The sequence below is a fragment of the Pyricularia oryzae genome, chromosome 5 (assembly GCF_000002495.2).
Source record: "Pyricularia oryzae 70-15 chromosome 5, whole genome shotgun sequence".
Lineage (NCBI taxonomy): Eukaryota > Fungi > Ascomycota > Sordariomycetes > Magnaporthales > Pyriculariaceae > Pyricularia > Pyricularia oryzae.
This window is the reverse complement of record NC_017852.1, coordinates 3,333,248-3,352,440: the sequence shown is the minus strand read 5'-3', so window position 1 is coordinate 3,352,440 and position 19,193 is coordinate 3,333,248. Positions and strand designations below refer to the sequence as shown.

Here is a 19,193-nt window from a genome sequence, read left to right as displayed (position 1 = left end):
GCGGGGCGCGAGGGAGTGTTGGCCAGGGTTTGAGTTTGACAGTTCTCCGGGTAACGGACAGGATTAGGAGTCCAAAGTAATGCGAGATTCAAGAGGGTACTCTAGTAAGGAATGTTTTCGGTTTTGTATTTATTAGTGTGTGCCCAATTATGCACACCGGATATATAATAAATATTCCAACGTCAAAAGGATGGCTCTGTGGTGGCGCGGCCGCCATGTCATGACAGCCCCACACGGGTTCGGGCTGAACGCATAACATGCATTTCTGACGCGATCGGGCGCGAGGCACTTCGCCCCTTCTTCTTTCTACTATTTCCTACCTTGGCTTTTAGTTCTAGGTTTTTAAATGCATCTATTCATTCAATAATTAAACTGTAGCCCTGTTTCTGTACGATACGGGTTATTACACAGAAGATCGCCAGCACCGCCCGGAAATCTTAGCCTCTCGTCGGCTTTTATCGGGAATTTAAAAAATTAAATTTCTTTTATTGTGTGTGATGAACAACCTTGAATTCCGTAATCCGGCGGACAAAAATCTTTGAATCACCTGACAAGATGCTATAAACAGGGACAAGGGCGAGCTACGTATTTACTGTGGCTTCAGAATTTACGTGTAGGTGCAGGGTAAATTAGAATATTTCTCCATTCTACAATAGGCCCACGAGTGCATTCATCCAAGGGTAGATGGGAAAGAGTGTGCACGTGACTGTTGCTGCAACATCGACAATTTGACCGAATGATCAGCTTGGAAGTCTTTTTTGCTGGAGGGTTCTCTTGAAGAAAAATATACATTCAGTAGTGTGAAAAATCCTGCGTCATTTTTTCGGTTCTATTCCAGTCATTAAAAGTGACATCTGTAGCGTATTTACCTCCTACTTTGGATAGGTACCGTACCTACTCCAAACTTGATTGTCAGCTAGCATGTGTTTATGCGGTTTTAGGTCGCCGTTCAAAATATCGACGTCATCGTTCAGTGGCCCGTGAACATCAACGCGTCACGCACTGGTAAGACGCATGCAGGCAGTCCGCAACGTCGATACACATAATTAAGATATCCCCTCGAGATTCAGAATTGCTCAAAAGACAAAAAAAAAAAAGAAAGAGCGACACAAATAGCCCGAAATGAAATAATGAACTTTTAGCCATACAAAAAGTTCAACCACCAGCCATGGACATCCAAATCCTCACCTGCTGCGGCATCTGCGCGCCCTCGGAGGAGGCAGAGCGCCAGCCGCTTCTTCCCGAGTATGACGACGAGACGGCGATGCAGGCCGCCCTGCACCAAAAACTGCACACGTACCAGATGCTGCGTGCGCTGACCAAGGGCTACATGCCGTCCAACGACCAGGCAATTGTCAACCTCCGCACGCTCTTGGCGTCGGAGCTGCTGAATCCGCCGGCCGACGACGACGACCTGAGCGACTCTGGGCGCGCCGTGCTGCACTATTCCAAGCAGACCATCAGCCACCTCATGGAGCTGCTGCAGCACAAGAATGCGGACGACCAGATCCAGGACTTTGTATGGTGCCTCTCGCAGGCGAGGATGTCTGTCGACATGGAGGATATTGTCGAGCGGGCGGGTAGGGCGCAGGCGCGGGCCAACACGGCTGCTGGTGAGTAGTATTTTTCTGTATCGCTGGGGGGGCTTGTCGTCTCGGGGGGAAAAGAATTGGCTGACCAAAGTGATAGCCTACAGCAGCCTCAAGACCGTGGGGTCGTTGCTGCTAACCAACTCTGACTTTCGCATGTTTTTGTCCGACCTGGGCACCATCGGCAAGGAGGTCTTTAGCGACACGGCGATGAAGCTTTCCAGCGTTTCAAAGGACGTCGCCAAGCAGATCGAACCTTCGGCTGAGGAGCAGCAGACCTTGAAGAAGGAGAGTGAGCTTGACAAGACGAATGGCAAGCCGTCGGCGTCAGACGATAATGCATCATCCGAGGATAAGCCTAGCAAAGAGAACCTGGAGAGCGAGGTGGCATCGGTGACTAAAGCGGTTGCCAACGGAGCTACTGAAGTTGTTGGTGAAGCACAACACAGCCTGGTCGATCACCTGCAGGGCGATGAGAAGGATGCCCTGCTGAATCGTCTGCGCAGGACCGTGGCGAACCTCCGCCAGCGCACGGATTATTCGGATTCCGTGTCTACACTATCCCTACTCTTAAAACGATACGCTACAGTCTACTCTCATGTCGTTGAGGACACCCTTCGCGCTGCCGATGAGGACGTCAGCGTCAACAGAGAGACGGACAAAGCCCTCAGGAATTTTTGGTCGCTGATCAGGTCCTTTGGCGACGCCAAGGAATGGGACGAGCTGGAAAAGCGCTTCAAGGTGGTGTATGAGCATGGACGCAGCGACCCCGAATTCGACGAGCTAGTCCGCCAGATTGGCAATGCTGTGCAGGAGCTGCTCGCCGACCCATCCTTTTTTGAACATGCAGAGGAGCGTTTCCAGACGCTCCGCGGCCAGTCGAAACAGCTGGCTACCCGATCAGCGCTCAGAGACGACGTAGACGCGCTTCTCGCACAGCTGCAGTCGACTGTACAGTCTGTCCTCCGCGATGCCGACGTCTCTCGACTTTTGACGACAGCAGGCAAGGTCCTGAAGCTCCTCTCGCCCAAGAACCAATACGTCAACACAGATCTAATCACCGACTGCATCAACGTCTTCGTGCCAATGATGGTGCAAGGTATACAGTACGTGCCGATCCCGCGCCTTGAAGTCTCGACGCCGGATGTGGATCTCCTCCTGGAAAACCTGATCCTCGAGCCGGGCAGGACGGTCAACGGGTCCTCCTTCTTGCCCTACAAACTCCGCGTCGAGACCAAGAATGACCTCGAGATACGCAAAACCCGCCTGAACCGCACGGCATCTGCCGTCCAGTCCATCGTCACCATCAAGCTCGACGGGCTGTCGATCGCAGCCAAAGACGTCGGCTTCTGGCTCCGCGTGCACTCTGGCCTGATGCGGTTCTCGGACGAGGGCATCGCGTCTTTCAGCCTCGACGAGCGCGGCATCGACGTGCACATCGAGGTGGAGGTGGGCAAGGAGAGGCTGGAGAAGATGCTCACGCTGAGGTCGGTGCGGGTCGTCATCCACCAGCTCGACTACACGCTGCGCAAGAGCAAGTTCGCCCTGGGCGCCTGGGCCATGAAGCCCTTTATCCTGCCCCTGATGAAGAAGACGCTGGAGCTGCAGATCGCCACGGCCGTCTCGGACTCGCTCCAGGCTGCCAACCGCGAGCTCCTGTTTGCTCGCGAGCGGCTCCGCGCCACGCGGGTCGCGGACCCAGACAGCCTGTGGACCTTTGTCAAGGCCGTCGGAGCCAGGCTGGCGCCCGAGGACGATCCGGACCTGGACGTCCGCGTCGGCGTGACGGAGCCCGGCAAGGGTGTGTTCAAGGGCGTCTATGCGCCGGGAAGCCTGGTCAAGCTGTGGAACGAGGAGGCTGCGCGGGCCAAGGACCGGATCAGGGAGCAGAGTGGCGATGGTTGGAGGAACGACATTTTCGACGTGCAGACCGTGCCTACGATGGGAGACACTCCGGGATTACTTGGTTGAGCGGGTTATGCATCGGTGCTTTTTTGTTCTTATTTATTAATTTCCAGGGACAACAGTACAGTCTTGATATTTATTTTCAGGTCTTGGCCTGTCTAACGAAGCAAAAGTTTTGGTAAAACACGCAAAGCGTGTAGTTGCATCGAGAGAAACGATGGCGCTGGGTTTGACATGGACAGCATCAGTAAGGTGTCGGAATCGTAGCAGTAGCAGGAAGCGCAAGGATGGCGATGCGTCCGGGACCTTGAGCTACAGGGGCGTTGTCCTGTTGGGCGGGGACTCGGGCTTTCTTGCCTGCCCGCGTGGAGGAAGGACGTCGCAAGCCCCGGAATGACAACTTTTGGGCCGAGGATGCCCTTTTTAGTACTTACCCCAGTCGCCCACACCTACCCGTGGGATGGAGATTTGGTAGATTAAGAAGGGGGCCCCCTTGATTGGGAAAAGAGGGCGGATTAAACGGACCGTCAGATAGCCGGTTGTTTTTTTTTTTTGAGATGAGTTGTTGCTTGAAGGAGGAAAATGTTTGGGCGCTGGCTACCAGTCAGGCCGAGGAAAATGGCTAAAGAATATTGTTTTGTGATTAGGGACGCTCCTGCAGGTGCGGGGTACTGTAGGTGGCATGAGTGCAATCAAGGATTGGGTGTTGTCGGTTCGTTGCTGCATCGGGCAAGTTCTTGCAAGTGAAATGAGATGTGATTGGCACAATGCTTCATACAGATTTAACTGGGGGGTAAATTGACAACACAACGCTGAATAGGAGGTATAAAGGGGCCTAACATGTTTGGCGGGTTGGATTCCGATGAAACAAAATGCAGTTACTTTGACTAATTCTAGAACTAGTCGCAAAAGACGCAACTACAACATGTGGTGTCTGATCCAATCACTAGCATGGAAAGACGTATTACGACGGAGTATATTCTCACAATTGATGTCGAGACGATATAACATGCTTCAGCCCCTAACCCCCGCTCGTGCCAAGCACCACATGCTAATGGTAAAAACAAAAAAAAAAAAAAAAAGATGCAGAAGAATAGAAGATGACAAAGGAAATAACAAAGATGCCGAAAAAGGTATGATGATGATGATGATGATGATGATGATGATGACGGAGGAAGGATACATGCAAAGTATTGCTGCTTGGATACATGTGTAGTGGGCCCTGCCAAAAAAAAAGTGGTTCTCCTCAAACTCCCGAGTTCTTGGGTCAATTATATGTACATTAAATATAAGGGAAAGAGAAAAAAAAAAAGGCAATCTTCTTTCTTCTCAAGATACCGTCATTTCTTTTTCTTCCTTTATAACCTCTCTATTTCATAACTACCACCTCCCGCTTCGAAAAATAAAACTGCCCCTCACAGCCCCCTTTGGGTATACCAACATTAAGAAAAACAAATAAAGAGTCTCTTTAGGCCGAATACCTCCGGGCCATCCTCTTTGTCGGAGCGGGGGTGTGCTCCGCGGCCGGTGCGGCGGCGGAGGAGTGTGCGGCCTCGGGCGAGGATGGAGCGGCGGAGGGTGCTGCCGAAGCGTGCGGCATCGACGATGCGGCAGGCGAGGCTGGCTCGTGCGGCATGATGGGTGCCCCAGCCGGGGGCGGCATGGGGTGTGCAGCGGGCGGCGGCGGCGGCATATGGGCGGGCGGTGCGGCGGCCGGAGGAGGCATGTGCGAAGGCGGCGCAGCAGCGGGGGGAGGCATGTGCGAAGGTGGTGCGGCGGCCGGGGGCGGCGGCATGTGAGCAGGAGGCGCCGGGGGTGCCTGGTGCTGGGGCGGCATGACGACCTTGGGGGGCGCGACGTGGGGAGGGGGAGGAGGAGGAGGAGGCATGGCGTGCGACGGGGGAGCACTGTGGCTGGCCCCGACGGTGACGGTGACGGTCTGGGCCGGGGCGGGGACGTGCTGGGTGACGACGCTGGTGTGGACGACGGGGACCTGGACGGTGTGAACGACGGTGTGGATCTGGTTCTGGCCGCCCTGGGTGACGGTGTGGACGACCTGGTGCACCGAGGTCACGGTGACGGCCTGGCCGTGCTGGGTGACGGTCACATGCACGGGAACCTCCTTGGTGACCGTCTTCTCGCTGCCCGGGGCCTGGTGGGTGACGGTGACGTGGACGGGGACCTCCTTGGTGACGGTCGCCGGGGGCGCAACCGGGGCGGGAGCAACCTGGGCGGACTCGGTGACCGTCTTGACAAGCTCCTTGGTGACCGTCTTCTCGACGGCCTGGCCCTGGTGGGTGACGGTAACGTGGACGGGGACCTCCTTGGTAACAGTCTGGGGAGGGGCAATCGGTGCCGGGGCGACCTGAGCAGACTCGGTGATGGTCTTGATGACCTCCTTGGTCTCGGTGACGGCGTGAGTGACGGCCTGCGTGATCGTGACGGGAGCGCCGGCCTGGGTGTAGGTGACCGTCACAGGGGCGCCGGCTTGAGTCTGAGTAACTGCGTGCGTGACAGTGACGGGAGCGCCGGCCTGGGTATAGGTGACCGTCACAGGGGCACCGGCTTGCGTCTGCGTAACCGTGACGGGGGCGCCGGCCTGGGTATAGGTGACCGTCACAGGGGCACCGGCTTGCGTCTGCGTAACCGTGACGGGGGCGCCGGCCTGGGTGTAGGTGACAGTGACCGGAGCGCCGGCCTGCGTCTGAGTAACTGCGTGCGTGACAGTGACGGGAGCGCCGGCCTGAGTGTAAGTAACCGTCACAGGGGCGCCGGCTTGCGTCTGCGTAACAGTGACCGGTGCGCCAGTCTGGGTCACGGTGCGGATCATCTCCTTGGTCACAGTGGTGGGAGGGACGATGGGCGCAGGGGCGACCTGGGCGGACTCGGTAACGGTGCGAACGACCTCCTTGGTCTGGGTCTGGGTCTGGCTCACAGCGTGAGTGACGGCCTGCGTGACGGTGCGGACGACCTCCTTGGTAACCTGCACCGGCTGTCCCTGCTGGGTAGAGGTGACCGTCTTGACCACCTCCTTGACCTGGGTCGAGACCACCGGGACGGTCTTGACAACATCGCGGGTCTGGGTCTGGGTCTGCGTAAGGACCTTGCTGACGACCTGGGTCTGCACAACGGGGACGGTCTTGACCACCTCCTTGGTCTGAGTCACGTGAACCGTCTTGACGACATCGCGAGTCTGGGTGACGATCTTCTCCTTGACCTGGGTAACCGGGATCGACTTGACCACCTCCTTGGTTTGCGTAACAATCTTCTCCTGGACCTTGGTAACGGGCACCTCGCGGGTCTGGGTGACGATCTTCTCCTTGACCTGGGTGACGGGCACCGTCTTGACCACCTCCTTGGTCTGGGTCTGGACGACCGTCTTGACCACCTCCTTAGTCTGGACCTTGGTCTGCGTTTGCGTGACGTGCACCGTCTGGGGAGGCAGGGTCTTGACAACCTCCTTGGTCGAGACGACGGTCGACGGAGGAAGCGTCTTGATGACCTCCTTCTTTTCAACCTTGGTCGAGACCACCGTCTTGATGGCGGTCTGGGTCACGTGCACCGTTTGAGGCGGCAGTGTCTTGGTAACCTCCTTCGTCTGCACCTTGGTGACCTCCTTCGTGGCGGTCTGCGTCACGTGGACCGTCTTGGTGGCAGTCTGGGTGACGTGAACCGTCTGCGGCGGGAGCGTCTTGGTGGCGGTCTGGGTGACGTGGACCGTCTTCTCAACCGTCTTCTCGACCGTCTTCGGGGGCAGTGTCTTTTCCACAGTCTTCGGAGGCAGCGTCTTCTCGACCGTCTGCGGCGGGAGCGTGTGGTTCACCTCCTTGGTGACGTGCTGCGTCTGCGTGACGTGCTCGGTGATGGTCGTCGGTTTGCACTCGGCAGGCTGTGCGGGTGCCGGCGGCGGGTTCCTCTTGTCGGCTCGTGCGGGCGAGGCAGTCGCTGTGGCCAAGAGGGCAAATAGGACGAGTGAGACTCGGGGAAGCATTATGTATGTAGTCTGCTACGAGCAGACTCGTTGGTATCACGGGTGAAAATGGGTAAGGACTGACAACTGCTTCTGGATGAGCAGTGGTTGTTGTTCTCTTTTTCTTCGATCCTTTCCCTCGCGACGAAAAAAAAATAAACACCAAAGCCTACAATATCAAATAGGAGGTCTTTGGCAAACGAATGAGACCTGCTCCGTAATGAATGGAAGGCAGCAATGGGCAGTGACTGCAAAGAATGAAAGGGTTGGAAGGGGATGAGAAAAAAGGAAGGTAAAGGTAAAAAAAGAATAAAAGGAATGTGAACCAACAGTATGCAACAAGCTCGTCTACTGCAGCTTCTCCAACCGAGAAGATGAATTAGATAAGCCTCACACTGTAAGCTCGTAAGAAACGAATCAACATGGGTGCCGGCCAACGAAGGGAAAGGGGAGCTGTGACGTCGGAAAAAAAAAATAAAGAAAACGAAAAGCAGACGGATAGAAAGGGGCAAAGAGGGACGCCGAGAAAAAGATGTGCAGCAGGAGCGAGGTTGGTTTCCTTATACGGCGGCATCATGATCGGCTCCATATGGTAAGCGTCTGCTTGGCGGACCGTGTACAGTCCCGGTAGTGATGGGGGGGCGCAGGGGTTGTTTTTTTTTTTTTTCTCCCTCTCTCTCGAGGCAATGGCCCCGGCCCCGGGAACGCAAAGAGTGTGCCAAGTGCCTACCAAGCGAGTATCAGCCTAGGACAGAAGCAGGTAAGTAAACAAAGCTATCCTGTAATGGGGCCCGCTTGCGATGGCATGATCAAGCCGTTGCGGAGGGCAGGAGAAAAAAAAATCTAGGCTCTAGACTTGGGCTTGAATGGATGCCGAGATCAATCTTGGTCTACTCCATCCGGATGACCCGAAGGGCGGGAAAAGCAAATAGACAAAGCATCACGACGGAGCGATGCCCATCGTTGCCGTGTCAGATTTGTTTGCTCTCTATGGCGGATGAATAGATACCAGGCAGCAGATACATGTTGCTGCTCTTACTTTTGCTGTCAGCCATCTTGACGTTGGTCTTGGCGTGTACGGTTGTCAGGGGGGGAAAGATGTTGATAATGGAGCACGTGGAGATGGACATGGAGTCCAACAGTGTGTTTTGAACGCTCTGACGAAAAACACCCTGGGGGTGGCGGCCCCGTTTGGTGAATTGAGTTTCGGCACAGCGGCAACGCGGCAAGCTAGTTAGGTCTGTCTGACCATGATTTTGGATGTCGTTGCTGGTAGAGCAGATGGCTTGTGCTATGGCCATGATCGATTAGGCAGTCAAGCAGTCAAGCAGTCAAGCAGTCTAGATGGCTTAGTCTCGGATCGGAGCAAAATCCAGGTCGAGTTCTTGCCTACCTAGACAGATACCAAGTAATTACTTAGTATGTAGATTGCTGGTTTGCTTACTCCTCCAACAACGGTACGATATTGGCGTGGTGTCGAATCTCTCCGTGGATCATTGCCTGCCGGGGTCATGTTCGGTTGCAGATGCGAGCGACTAGGGTCGGGTCTAGGTGCCTTGCCTTGGGTGGGAGGTACGATGCCGCGTAGTACGGTGAGTTACATAAAGAATGCAGGGCCCACACCTCCCGTAATTCCGGTCCGGACTAACCCCTGGCTGTATTTTTAATCCATCCGAACTCTTGACGTGTTTGACGACCCAGAAGGATAGATAATGTTTTGGCAGGTGACACACGCCATTGTTGATATCGAGTCCAGCCCTTTTTTGTCACTCGAATGTGTACATGTTGGTTTGTGAGCACTATTAGTTCGCCTTGCCCACCTTGGGGTTGCCTACAGAGTGTAGTATTTCTTGACAAAGACAGTGCGCCCGTTGCCCTTCCATTCCTATGATGGGCTGAGTGACAGCCAACTGACGGCGTCGGGATCCCCGGGATTTGCCGCACCAAAAGGCTTAGGTTTCATGCATATGCTTGCATTCACGCTGCGGCGAGAACGTTTCTGTCTCTTTCGGTCCCTTGCAGGTGGTGTGGGCTACGTTGGGTTGCCTTTCAGGAACGAACGCGTTGCAATAGGTCGGGTAGGGCAGGGTAGGGCACGAAGATAAGGCTGGCTGCAGCTTGGGTCGTAGAGAAGCACGATATTGCAGAAGAACAAAAGAAAAGAAATGAACTTGTTTCTAGATTGGACTTGGACTCCGCACGTGCTAAAGGTGGGGGGTTCTGCGGGGCTATTCTCCACGTTTCTGAGATCAATCCAACATCTCTTCTGCAGCCCCTTGCTAACCTGCCTTGGTGAACATCGTCAGGCTGAGCTGAACCCGAATGTTTGAGCCCCTTACCTGCGCGGCGCAGACGAAAATGCCAAGATCATCCACTGCTCCAGAAGCTAAACTGTTGTCGCAAGCATCATTGACCGCGATTGTGATCCAACTTGCGGCGGCCCTAGCCAGTCTTGCCAGTCTCCTTGTCTTGTCGCAAAAACTGCAGCTAGCCATTGGTCTGAGACTGTGGCTGGATTGGTTTATAGGGCAGCTCGGTTCGCCACTTTTTTTTGACATGTTTCTGTTTCTATGAAGAAGAGATTTTTTGCAATATCCGACAAGCCGACTTGCAGCAAACAAGGAGAAGACAAAAAGAAATTCAACGCCAAAAGAAAGCGAGAAAAAAAAAAGAGTAGCGACAGACTGAAAGTCAAAGGAACCAGGCCAGCCTGGTAAAAGAATTGGGCCCGAAACTCGCCAATGTGGTGATGACCCCTTGGTTTGGCTTGGCGCCAATAACACCAAGATTTTGTTTTTGACTTGACATGGTGGGCGATGGCGATGCTCGATGGTCAGCAGCACAACCACGGTAAATTGTGAAATACCGCCGAACCGGGTCCATTATGACTGCTGTCAGCTCCATCGTGCTGGGAAACTCTATCTATTTGGGTCGGTAGGATAGGCACCTTTTCTATGGTATCACCGTCACAACCCGGAGATCCTATCCGCAACTTGAGATGATGATTTGACTTTTAGTCACTGTGGCCACGAGGGGAAGAGAAAAGACAAACACGCCGAAGATCACAACCACACCGGTAAGCCCAAAACTCAAAAACTCAAAATTTCAAGGTACGGATGCATTTGCATTAATGACGTTCCTTCGCTTCCGTCCCTAGTGCCATCTGGTAATAGGAACAATATAAGCTGTGCTCCATCATCCGAAATTTGACAGGCCTGCCTTGACCTTTTTTTTTTTGGTCTCCTCTCTTTTTGTTCCGCGCGCGCTCGCAAAGTCCATCGTACGATATTCGCACAGCCCAAAATCATCGTGCCGAAAAAAAAAGGCCCTATCTTGTTTACGTGGGTGGTATCCACTTCGACTACGCCGCGGCCCTGTACCACGGTGAAGGTTCTAACGTGGTAGACTAAAACATTCATGCTTTTTTTTTTCTGCCAATCTACGCTGGCACAACGCATACAGTGTGTGGAGAGGACTGTCAACAAGACTCTTTTGCACCACCTCAGCCCCGTTCATCAACCCCCTGGTCTTTTGGTGACTGGACCTTGATAGGATTACCTAAACAGACCTTAATTGTTTGGTGCACCTGCGGTACGAAGAGATTCCGAGTTTCACGATCCCGGATCGATGCCCACAATTCAAGGAGTGCAGCCTCTCGTCCTCCCCCCTGGTTCAGCGGGCGGGGGGGTTTTGGGTCTCCACCCAGACGGCCTGGCAAGGTGTCCAAGAATAAAAAAACAATTAAGCATACGAGCTTGTCCAAAACCCTTTTACCACGTAATTAATATAAAGTACGTTTCCCCTTTTGCAATTTTTTTTTCTTCTTGGTTGCCCACGACTCGTGTCTTGTTTCTCTTCCCCCCCTTAAGACCGTCTCATATTTGAGATGCCAGGGGAGGGGGAGCTCTGAAGCCCCAAACCAAAAAAAAAAGACATCCACTGCGGTCCCCCTAGCTTCCGTCCCATGTCCGACTTTTTCTTACTACGTTACTCGCGCCCGATGGTGAGCCGCGGTGGAAAAAAAAGGTGAAGTAAGCTCCGTAGTAGCCGCGCGTTTGTTCGGTTCGGCCACATTTTGACGTTTCCCCCCTTGTCGCTCGGTCGGCAACAAGGCAAAATTTTTGAAAGTGTTCAGTGTCCGCTTTGGCCTCCTCTTATTTTCCTTGCTACGCGAGATCACCGGTTTCAATTTCATTTGCTTTCTAGTGGTCTAGAACTCCCGATGAACAATCAAAGTCACCCCTTGCGATTATTCCACTTTTTTTACTTTGTAATGTCGCAGGTGGCGATGAATTACTTTGATGCGCTTTTATGGCATTTGCCCAAGTTTTTTGTTGAAAAAGCATGCGCCCGCCTGTTCTTTGTACGTACAAGTAAGAAAACAAAACTCAATGAGCGATTTGGTAGGTACCCACAGGTAGTCGACGATTACAAACGTGATCTTGTCGACAAACCTTTTTCCATTGACCTTGTTTTAGCGAAAAACCCGTAATTTTTGTTTCCGTCTCAACTCGAAGCGACTCAGCATGATCAACTTGCCAACTCTATAGTTCCGATCCGGGGTACTTGAACATAAATAACACCAAGATCGGATATTAGTAATGCTCAAGTTTCGAAAAAGTAGTTTATTTCAACGCGCCAAACTTGAGCACGTTTTCGGCATGCCGTATAAAATCGGGCTAGTGTAAACAAGATGCATATTTTCCTCGTCATTTTGCATCTTTCATTTTGGGCAATTGAAGGCACGGTCCGAAGTCGTATCAAGCTATGAGATTATTTTTCCCCGCTCGATCGCTGCCTTGGGACAAGTATTAATAACTAGATGGGATCAAGATCTCTTATGGAATGACAGTTACTACGCACGTAGTCGGGTAGACACAGATCTAGATAGAACTAGATCTAGACTAGTCTAGTCTATTGCTTATACATTGCCTTTCTGGGCAACCCTTCGCCTCCCCTCAACTACCTCAAGCTTATAGTTTTGACTGTCCTTGGTAATCAGAAGGTAATAAAATGACATTTGTATACCTAATGTGACTAGGAATAGTGCCCGAGAAGCACGGTGCAGGTTGCACTAGGTTTTAATATGACGGCGGACCAAAGCAACTTTGGATTTGCTAGTCTATATAAGGAATATTTTATGCGCTAGGAACCGATGAGTTTTGATCGTGTCTTGTTTCCAAATGGAGCTAAACATGATGCGTTGCGGAAGGATTTAAGTGTGTGAAGGACAGTCATACGAATGAATATTGTTTTGCTGCATCTCGATAGCGTGGTATAATAAACCTGTAGATGTAGTGTGCCAACAGCCAAAATTATGTGCGTCATGCTCTATATGAAACCCGATTTTCTAACAAAAACCCCGGATATCCGCCCATTTTTATTTTCCACAAACGCCTAGACATGATGAGAACGTAAAAAACACAAAAAAAACCAGCATGCAGCTCTTTCTACTCGACCTTGGGACAAAAGTCATAATTCTCCCCGGCGCGATTCCCCCACCACTTTGGAAAGGGAATGGCGGGCCCCGCAGCGCCAAACATGGCAAAGGAGAGCAGGAACAGCGCCGACAGCGCGGCGCCGTCAAAGGCCCCCGCGGTGGAGTAAAAGTAGTTTTTGAAGATGCGGGGCCTGTAGTTGCGCAGATAAAACTGGGCAAACAGGCCGCCGAGGATCTGGCTGAAGATGACGCACGTCTGCGTGGCGCCGATGGGTATCTCGCCGCAGTAGGTGAGCAGCTGCGGCAGGTTGATGTTTTCGGCCAGGTCCCAGCCTTTGATCTTGGGGACGAACTGAACAGACAAGGTTTTCTTTGTTAGCTTGGGAGGTGATGCGTAAAGTGACAAGTGAGCGTCGAGAGCAAAAAGAAAAGAAAAAAAAGACAAAAAAAAGACAACTCACGTAAACTATTGCCCTGTGGATGAGGACAAGCACCACGCCCAGAACCAGGCCCAGCGGCACGATGGAGTAGGCGCCGCCAGGAGCGTACAGGTACTTTGCCAGGGCCCAGGTGGCGGCGTTGGTGTTGTAGCTCTGGATGGTGGCGCCGCTCCACGAGTTGTTGCCGTCGCTGTTTACCAGGAGGTCGCGGTTGGTCTTGACGATGGAGCTCATGACGCCGTAGTTGATGAAGCCTCCGAGGATGGTGCCGTATACTTGGGTGAGAAACATGTCTCTGGGTGGGATTTTGACTGTGTCAACAAATCTAAAGGTTAGTGGTGGATTTGATGTCGTGTGGAATATCACAGACTGAGGCTGAAATAATGATGGACTCACGGTACTCTCCAATTTTTAGATCGTTGCATAGAGAATGGCACGAGCTGTGGTACAAGTGGGTCAGTTCAAGAATCGTTCAAGACAAAAAGAAACACGCGTACTGGAAGTATTACATGGTAACACACCTGATTACACTGTGACTCCACGCGGCAAAGTACATTGTGCCGATTGGACGCTCAGGAATGATTAAACCTGCCAACATCTTGGACAAGTTGTTGGTAGCAATAGCCAGGCCGAAACGAGAGAACAACATTGTGCTCTTTTGAGAGGAATTAGGTCAGCAGTTGATACACTAACAGAGTATTCAGTATTCACGGAAGGATGCAAAACTCACCAGAGGCGCAATTATGCACCCAAGCAGCAGTGATATCATGAAAGCCCCTGACATCAAGTTAGCAAGCGGACGATCAGGGGTATGCAGGAAACTGATAAGTGGCTAGGACCAGGGTACGAACACCAAGGCAGCGTAATATTCTGTGTCGTGACGACTATCAGCCCCAAGCTGAAGCTCACAAACAGGACAATGGCGAACCACCACCAAGGCGCCTCTTTGTAGTTGGCCTTCATGTGGTTGTGATGGCGATCTTTAAAGTCATCATTGTTGGCGCTTTTGAAAGAGTTGATGATGTCTTTGGCGTAAAAGACGGCACAGTGGGTAATCATGCCACCAATCTTTTGTTTTTTTTTCAAATTGCAACAGTGTCAGCTAGAGAAAGCCCTCCACAGAGACATGAGTGATACAAAAAGGGACTTACAGCAGCGTTGGCCATAAACAAACCCCAGACAAAAGTGCCCGAGAGTTGCGGGAGACCAAACCTCTCCAGCGCGGCGTGGTCGAGCTGGCCGGCTTCAAAGACCTGGGAGATGGGATAGATGGAGCCGTCGGCAGAGTGAAGCCTCGTGCTCATGAACGGTTGAGACTGGGCGTTGAAGGCATTGGTGTACCAGACGACCACCATCCCGATCATGCAGATGCCGAAGCCGAGGCCGGTGTGGAGCTGAGTGATGAGGGGAAGAGATGTGTTGTAAGATGTGATCTGTATGAAATAGTGGTGGCGTGGTTAGTTGTTTTCTTTTTTCTCTTTTTTTTCAAAAACATGAGCGACAAGAATTACAAACGAAGGGAGGTTTGCTTACATATTGCCAGTCAAAAGACAGCGAGAACAAACCAAGGCCCTCATTGTTGATGGACCCGCCAAAGAACCTCGTCAGGGTGGCTCCGAGATCGCCAGTAGCATGCATGGCAGCCAGACATGCTGATGAGTTGTGTTAGTGTGTGGGTCATGCTAGAAACTAGGGACCTCAGGAAAAGAAAACTCACGGATAGACACCGAGTTGAGCCACGGCCACATGTAGGCGGGCAGAAACTCATAGACAAACATGCAGGCAAAGGCAATCCAAAAGACCCTCAGCGGCTTGGAGGTCTTGAACTCCTGCCAGTGCAGGCTCTGCACGGTCTTGACGACGGGCAGGCTGCTCCAGTAGACGGCGTCGACGTGCCAGACGGCGATGGGGCGGATCAGGCCGCAGATGCCGTAGCCGAACAGGCTGATGGAGATGATGGACAGCACGACGGTCACGGGCTTGAGCTCGAGGTCGTAGAAGAGATCCTGCGCCGTAAAGGCCAGGATGGCCTCGGCCGCGTTGGACGAGGACGCGGCGGTGATGGCGCAGATGGCGTGCTCCTTGAGGCCCCAGGGCCCGGGGTTGACGACGGACGCGATGCGGATCCAGAGCGGCGGAGCGCCGGTGCTGCTGCTGCTGCTGCCCCTGCCGGCTCGCCACCTGGCCTCGAGCCGGTCGCCGCGGGGCAGCAGCGAGGCCCAGGCGGTGCCGGCAAAGTGCGCGATGAGCACGATGAAGAGCGACGACACCTCGATCTCGGTCGGCTTGAACTGGTAGATCTGGTACAGCGTGCTCTCAAACGCCGCCAGGCACGTGGCCAGGAATATGCTGCGAAACGTCAGCGCCGCGTCCCCGTCGTCCCGGAGCGGGAGCAGGTGGTTGGACACGTCCTCGCCCGAGATGATGATGACGTCCTCGTTGTCGCTGTCTTGGATGCTGTTGCTGCTGCTGCTGTTTTTTTCGTGCGTGCTGCTTCTACTACTACTGCTGCTGCTGCTGCTGCCGCCGCTGCTGGCATGTGCTTTGGATAATGTCGAGTCCACCTCCACCGCCGTGACGTTGACTTCTTTGCCAAGGCCCGGCTTTTTCTCCGATATACCGCCGCCACTCGTGGTGGCTGCGGTATTTGATATCTCCGGTTGTGATGACATGTTTTTCTTTTGTCTGATGTTTTCTCTCGTTTTGGTCTCTCCCTATCTTCTCACTTGAACGGAGAAGCACATAAAAAGAAAATAAAAAAAACGCCAAGTCGACGAGATTGGCAAGTAGATTGGGCAGGTCATATAATACAAGGCATTCTCGGGATTCGATTCACCCCAGTCAGGTTAAAGTTGCTTGCTACATGGACTTCCTCTCGCCAGCTTCTTTCTGTACAATATTAAAATTGCAACTTGGTGAGTTTCTCATCTGTCGAGTCATAGTTCGGGGGCGAGGTACGAAACGCAAACCGACACATATCTTGTTGTGTTTTGTTGGCGGGAGAAGAGGCAACGAGTGATAAATTGAAGCTTTTTTCTGTCTCTCCACCACAAGGGGCCCAGACTCAAAAGGTCGATCGACGACTTGGGTTTGGTTTGCATACGATCCATGTTTGTTGTTTGTTGCGCTTGTCCAAGGTGGAAGCGGGGAAGCTGGCCAATCAGCGGCGTCGATCCCAGTTCTCACCGGTCGTCTTTTTGATATTAACATGATATCCATGCCCGCCGCCTCGCATTCCGTACCTTACATGGTATCGCCGGTCGTCGAGCATAGGGCAGGGCTGCATGCCAAACAAAATAAAAATAAAATAAAAAATAAAATGACTCGCCCCCCCTGGAGAAATGTTCCGCAACGGGAACGACTCAGTCGCTCAAAAGGAACTAGTGGCCATGTTTTGGCCTGTTCCTTGAGATATTCAAACTTAAAATCCCGATGCCGGCATCCGAACCACGCCCAGGATATCCATGAGTCTTGCAGGCCCTGCATGAACCGGACGGGAATGCGAGATCTTGGGTTCCCCCGAACCAACCAAAAAAAGTAAAAAAAAGTTGCACGTCTTTTGCAACCTACCATACTGCCGGTAGATCAACAGACTTTGACCAACTAACCAGCTGAGTTGGAAATCTTGATTTTTTTTCTTTTTTCTTTTGTTTAGGCCACAACCGCCAACACAAAGGCCATGCATCCCCCGGAGGACATGGTCCATAAAAAAAAGCACACCCTAGAAGATTTCGGCAAAGACCGCAAAGACGAAAAAAAATCCAGTCAGTTCAAAACGGCCACTTTTGGTATTGACTAGCGACAGCCTGTTTTTTCCCCATAGATTATTCAGCTGAGGCTGCTTTAGATGAAACCCGGACCGGGACGGTTTGTCTTGGGCCACCAACTTAGTAGTCGGCCGGGACCAGAATATTTCCTATTCCTCTCTAACCTGAATTTTTGTTTTCAGCACCCGCAAAAACCCAGGCGGGATGAGGAAATCCCGGCAACGCTCTCGGATACTTTTTGTTTGTTGGACGTGGAAAAAAACCCGTGATGGGTTGAAATTTTCCCTTCTCGTCATCCTTGGTCCCTCCCCTGCAGTAAATCAAACCGGTTGCCGCTGGGCTGTGCCTTAGAACTGTAGTGTCGGGCTTTTTTTTGTTTGTTTCTAGAAATTTGCCTTGTTTATCATGTAAAATATTTAGTATCGGCAAACAACGGTGATTTGATTCTGAAGCTATTCCGACGTCTCAAAGATGCGCCTTGGCAGCCTCCAGTGGTCAAGGTCAGGAAGATATGACAAACAAAAAAACACACAAACAGCTGACTAAAGTCGCCTCTGTCAAGTGAGGTTTCCAAGTAGTAACACATGTCACATTTAGTCGGGCAAAGGATAATGTGTCGTCAGATTCGAGGCTAATCCAGTTGCCGTTAGTCGGTCAAAGCTTCCCGTTTCTCACCCTTGTGCTTCGTTTTCAAAAGCCGAGGACAGCTTTGAGTAGAGAAGCTGCGGGAGCTGTGGCAAAGGGGGGCCATCCTTGTAGGTTCAATGTAAGCATAATTTCAAAGCCTCAAGGTTGCCTTGTGCAACACGCGATTGTTTATTCAAATTTCAGCCTGCGAATTCAAACCTCACAATGGTAGATGCACTGCGTACCTCACCTTGAATTTTCTCTATTTACTTTTCCTTTTCTTTTCATTTCACATGCCATCAGTTAACCATTACTCCCTTTTCTCTGTTTATTTCTTTGAAATACAGAAGCAGCGGCAATACCATGTAGCACCTTGTATTTGCAAAGGCAATAAACGGCTACTATATTCAAGCTCAAATCCCCACACCAGTCAAATCCTCCAGCTCCCAAGATCCCTCTAGCAAATCGTATGGGGATAAGGACACCCCGGACCCCCAGGCACCTGGCCCTCCACCCCCTTAATACCGTGACAAGTCAAGAGGCCGTTGTTGTTGTGAATGAAATCATCTGCGCGAGGCAGAGCTAGTCAGGGCACAGAAGAGAGCAATAAAACATGAACAAATCCAAAAAAAAAGAGAACTCACCCAAGTTGATCGAGCTATCCCTCACCCCGCCCCTCCCATCACCACACGACGCGGTAAGGACGTTGGTGCTGCCCTCAACCCAGCGCTCATGGTTGCAGCTCTTTGAAAAGTTGCCACTGGTTGGATGTAGCCACATGTTAGGTTTTTTCTCTCGAACCAACCCTTTTTGCTCCCGATCGAATTGTCCCCCAATTCATTCTCCCCCAAAGTTGTGGACAGCGACAAAAGCGCCGACTACTCACTTTGCCCTGGCCACCAACCGCCCGCCCTGGTTCGCGACGCACCAGTCCAGGTCGATCTCGGTCCCGACCCGCCGGCCGCCGCCGTCGCCGCAGTAGCAAAACAGGTACTTGGTGTCGCTCAGGTAGCACCCCTGGCACGAGCGCGTGTAGCTCCTCGGCGCGAGCTGCGTGGGGCGGGGCGCGGCGGCCGTCAGGGCCAGCAGGCCCGCGGCGACGAGGATGGCGGTGCGTTTCGGGGGCATCTTTGTCGACTGCTTGATCGGGACAGCGGGAGCTTTTATGTGGGGAGTGACAAAATGTCAGGAGGTTTGAGTAGCGTTTTGTGATTTATGGGATATATGTTTTGAAATGAGAGGTCTGAAAGCCTAAAGGAGAAACAAGATCAGTCAAGATCCACGCTGATCCGAGCACAGCTTTTCTATATACCACAATCCCCCTAAACATCGCCGACTTCATCTCCCCTTTGTAGCTCAGCTGTGGTAGCTCTCCAGTATTAAGACACCCACTCACCCCCAGACACCGTGACATTGTGGCGTCCACGGAAGGGCCCAGATCTTACGACAGCGGTC

General features: G+C 52.4%; 5 protein-coding genes across 5 annotated transcripts; 2 read left to right on the top strand and 3 right to left on the bottom strand.

The window, feature by feature from the left end:
• Window positions 1-805: 805 nt before the first annotated feature.
• On the top strand, window positions 806-3,642 carry MGG_00302 (uncharacterized protein). The gene is made up of 2 exons (XM_003718741.1): window positions 806-1,613; window positions 1,690-3,642. Exons 1-2 carry the CDS (start codon window positions 1,169-1,171, stop codon window positions 3,558-3,560), a joined length of 2,316 nt encoding a protein of 771 aa, XP_003718789.1. The 5' UTR covers window positions 806-1,168; the 3' UTR covers window positions 3,561-3,642.
• Window positions 3,643-4,962: 1,320 nt separating this feature from the next.
• MGG_11605 (uncharacterized protein) lies at window positions 4,963-7,947 on the bottom strand (the record flags this gene model as incomplete). The annotated part of the gene is made up of 2 exons (XM_003718740.1): window positions 6,238-7,947; window positions 4,963-6,027 (listed from the first exon to the last, which is right to left on the bottom strand). The coding sequence occupies exons 1-2, from the start codon at window positions 7,483-7,485 to the stop codon at window positions 4,963-4,965; spliced, it is 2,313 nt and encodes a 770-aa protein (XP_003718788.1). The 5' UTR covers window positions 7,486-7,947.
• On the top strand, window positions 7,887-8,702 carry MGG_17481 (uncharacterized protein; the record flags this gene model as incomplete). The annotated part of the gene is made up of 3 exons (XM_003718739.1): window positions 7,887-8,056; window positions 8,148-8,224; window positions 8,470-8,702. 3 exons carry the CDS (start codon window positions 7,887-7,889, stop codon window positions 8,700-8,702), a joined length of 480 nt encoding a protein of 159 aa, XP_003718787.1.
• Window positions 8,703-12,914: 4,212 nt separating this feature from the next.
• Window positions 12,915-16,016, bottom strand: MGG_00304 (peptide transporter MTD1; the record flags this gene model as incomplete). Its single annotated transcript, XM_003718738.1, has 9 exons — window positions 12,915-13,256; window positions 13,366-13,655; window positions 13,741-13,784; window positions 13,866-13,999; window positions 14,075-14,121; window positions 14,196-14,412; window positions 14,496-14,777; window positions 14,878-14,996; window positions 15,062-16,016. The coding sequence occupies 9 exons, from the start codon at window positions 16,014-16,016 to the stop codon at window positions 12,915-12,917; spliced, it is 2,430 nt and encodes an 809-aa protein (XP_003718786.1).
• Window positions 16,017-18,157: 2,141 nt separating this feature from the next.
• On the bottom strand, window positions 18,158-18,942 carry MGG_00305 (uncharacterized protein). The gene is made up of 3 exons (XM_003718737.1): window positions 18,625-18,942; window positions 18,383-18,498; window positions 18,158-18,320 (listed from the first exon to the last, which is right to left on the bottom strand). The coding sequence occupies exons 1-3, from the start codon at window positions 18,864-18,866 to the stop codon at window positions 18,196-18,198; spliced, it is 483 nt and encodes a 160-aa protein (XP_003718785.1). The 5' UTR covers window positions 18,867-18,942; the 3' UTR covers window positions 18,158-18,195.
• Between the last annotated feature and the right edge of the window lie 251 nt (window positions 18,943-19,193).

Bases quoted from the DNA above. Each gene is read 5' to 3' on its own strand.
- MGG_00302 (XM_003718741.1), top strand. From the start codon at position 1,169: ATGGACATCCAAATCCTCACCTGCTGCGGCATCTGCGCGCCCTCGGAG. The intron at 1,614-1,689 runs GTGAGTAGTATT...CCAAAGTGATAG, and splicing joins GCGGGCCAACACGGCTGCTG to CCTACAGCAGCCTCAAGACC.
- MGG_00305 (XM_003718737.1), bottom strand. From the start codon at position 18,866: ATGCCCCCGAAACGCACCGCCATCCTCGTCGCCGCGGGCCTGCTGGCC. The intron at 18,499-18,624 runs GTGAGTAGTCGG...ACATCCAACCAG, and splicing joins CGGTTGGTGGCCAGGGCAAA to TGGCAACTTTTCAAAGAGCT. The intron at 18,321-18,382 runs GTGAGTTCTCTT...TGCCCTGACTAG, and splicing joins GGATAGCTCGATCAACTTGG to CTCTGCCTCGCGCAGATGAT.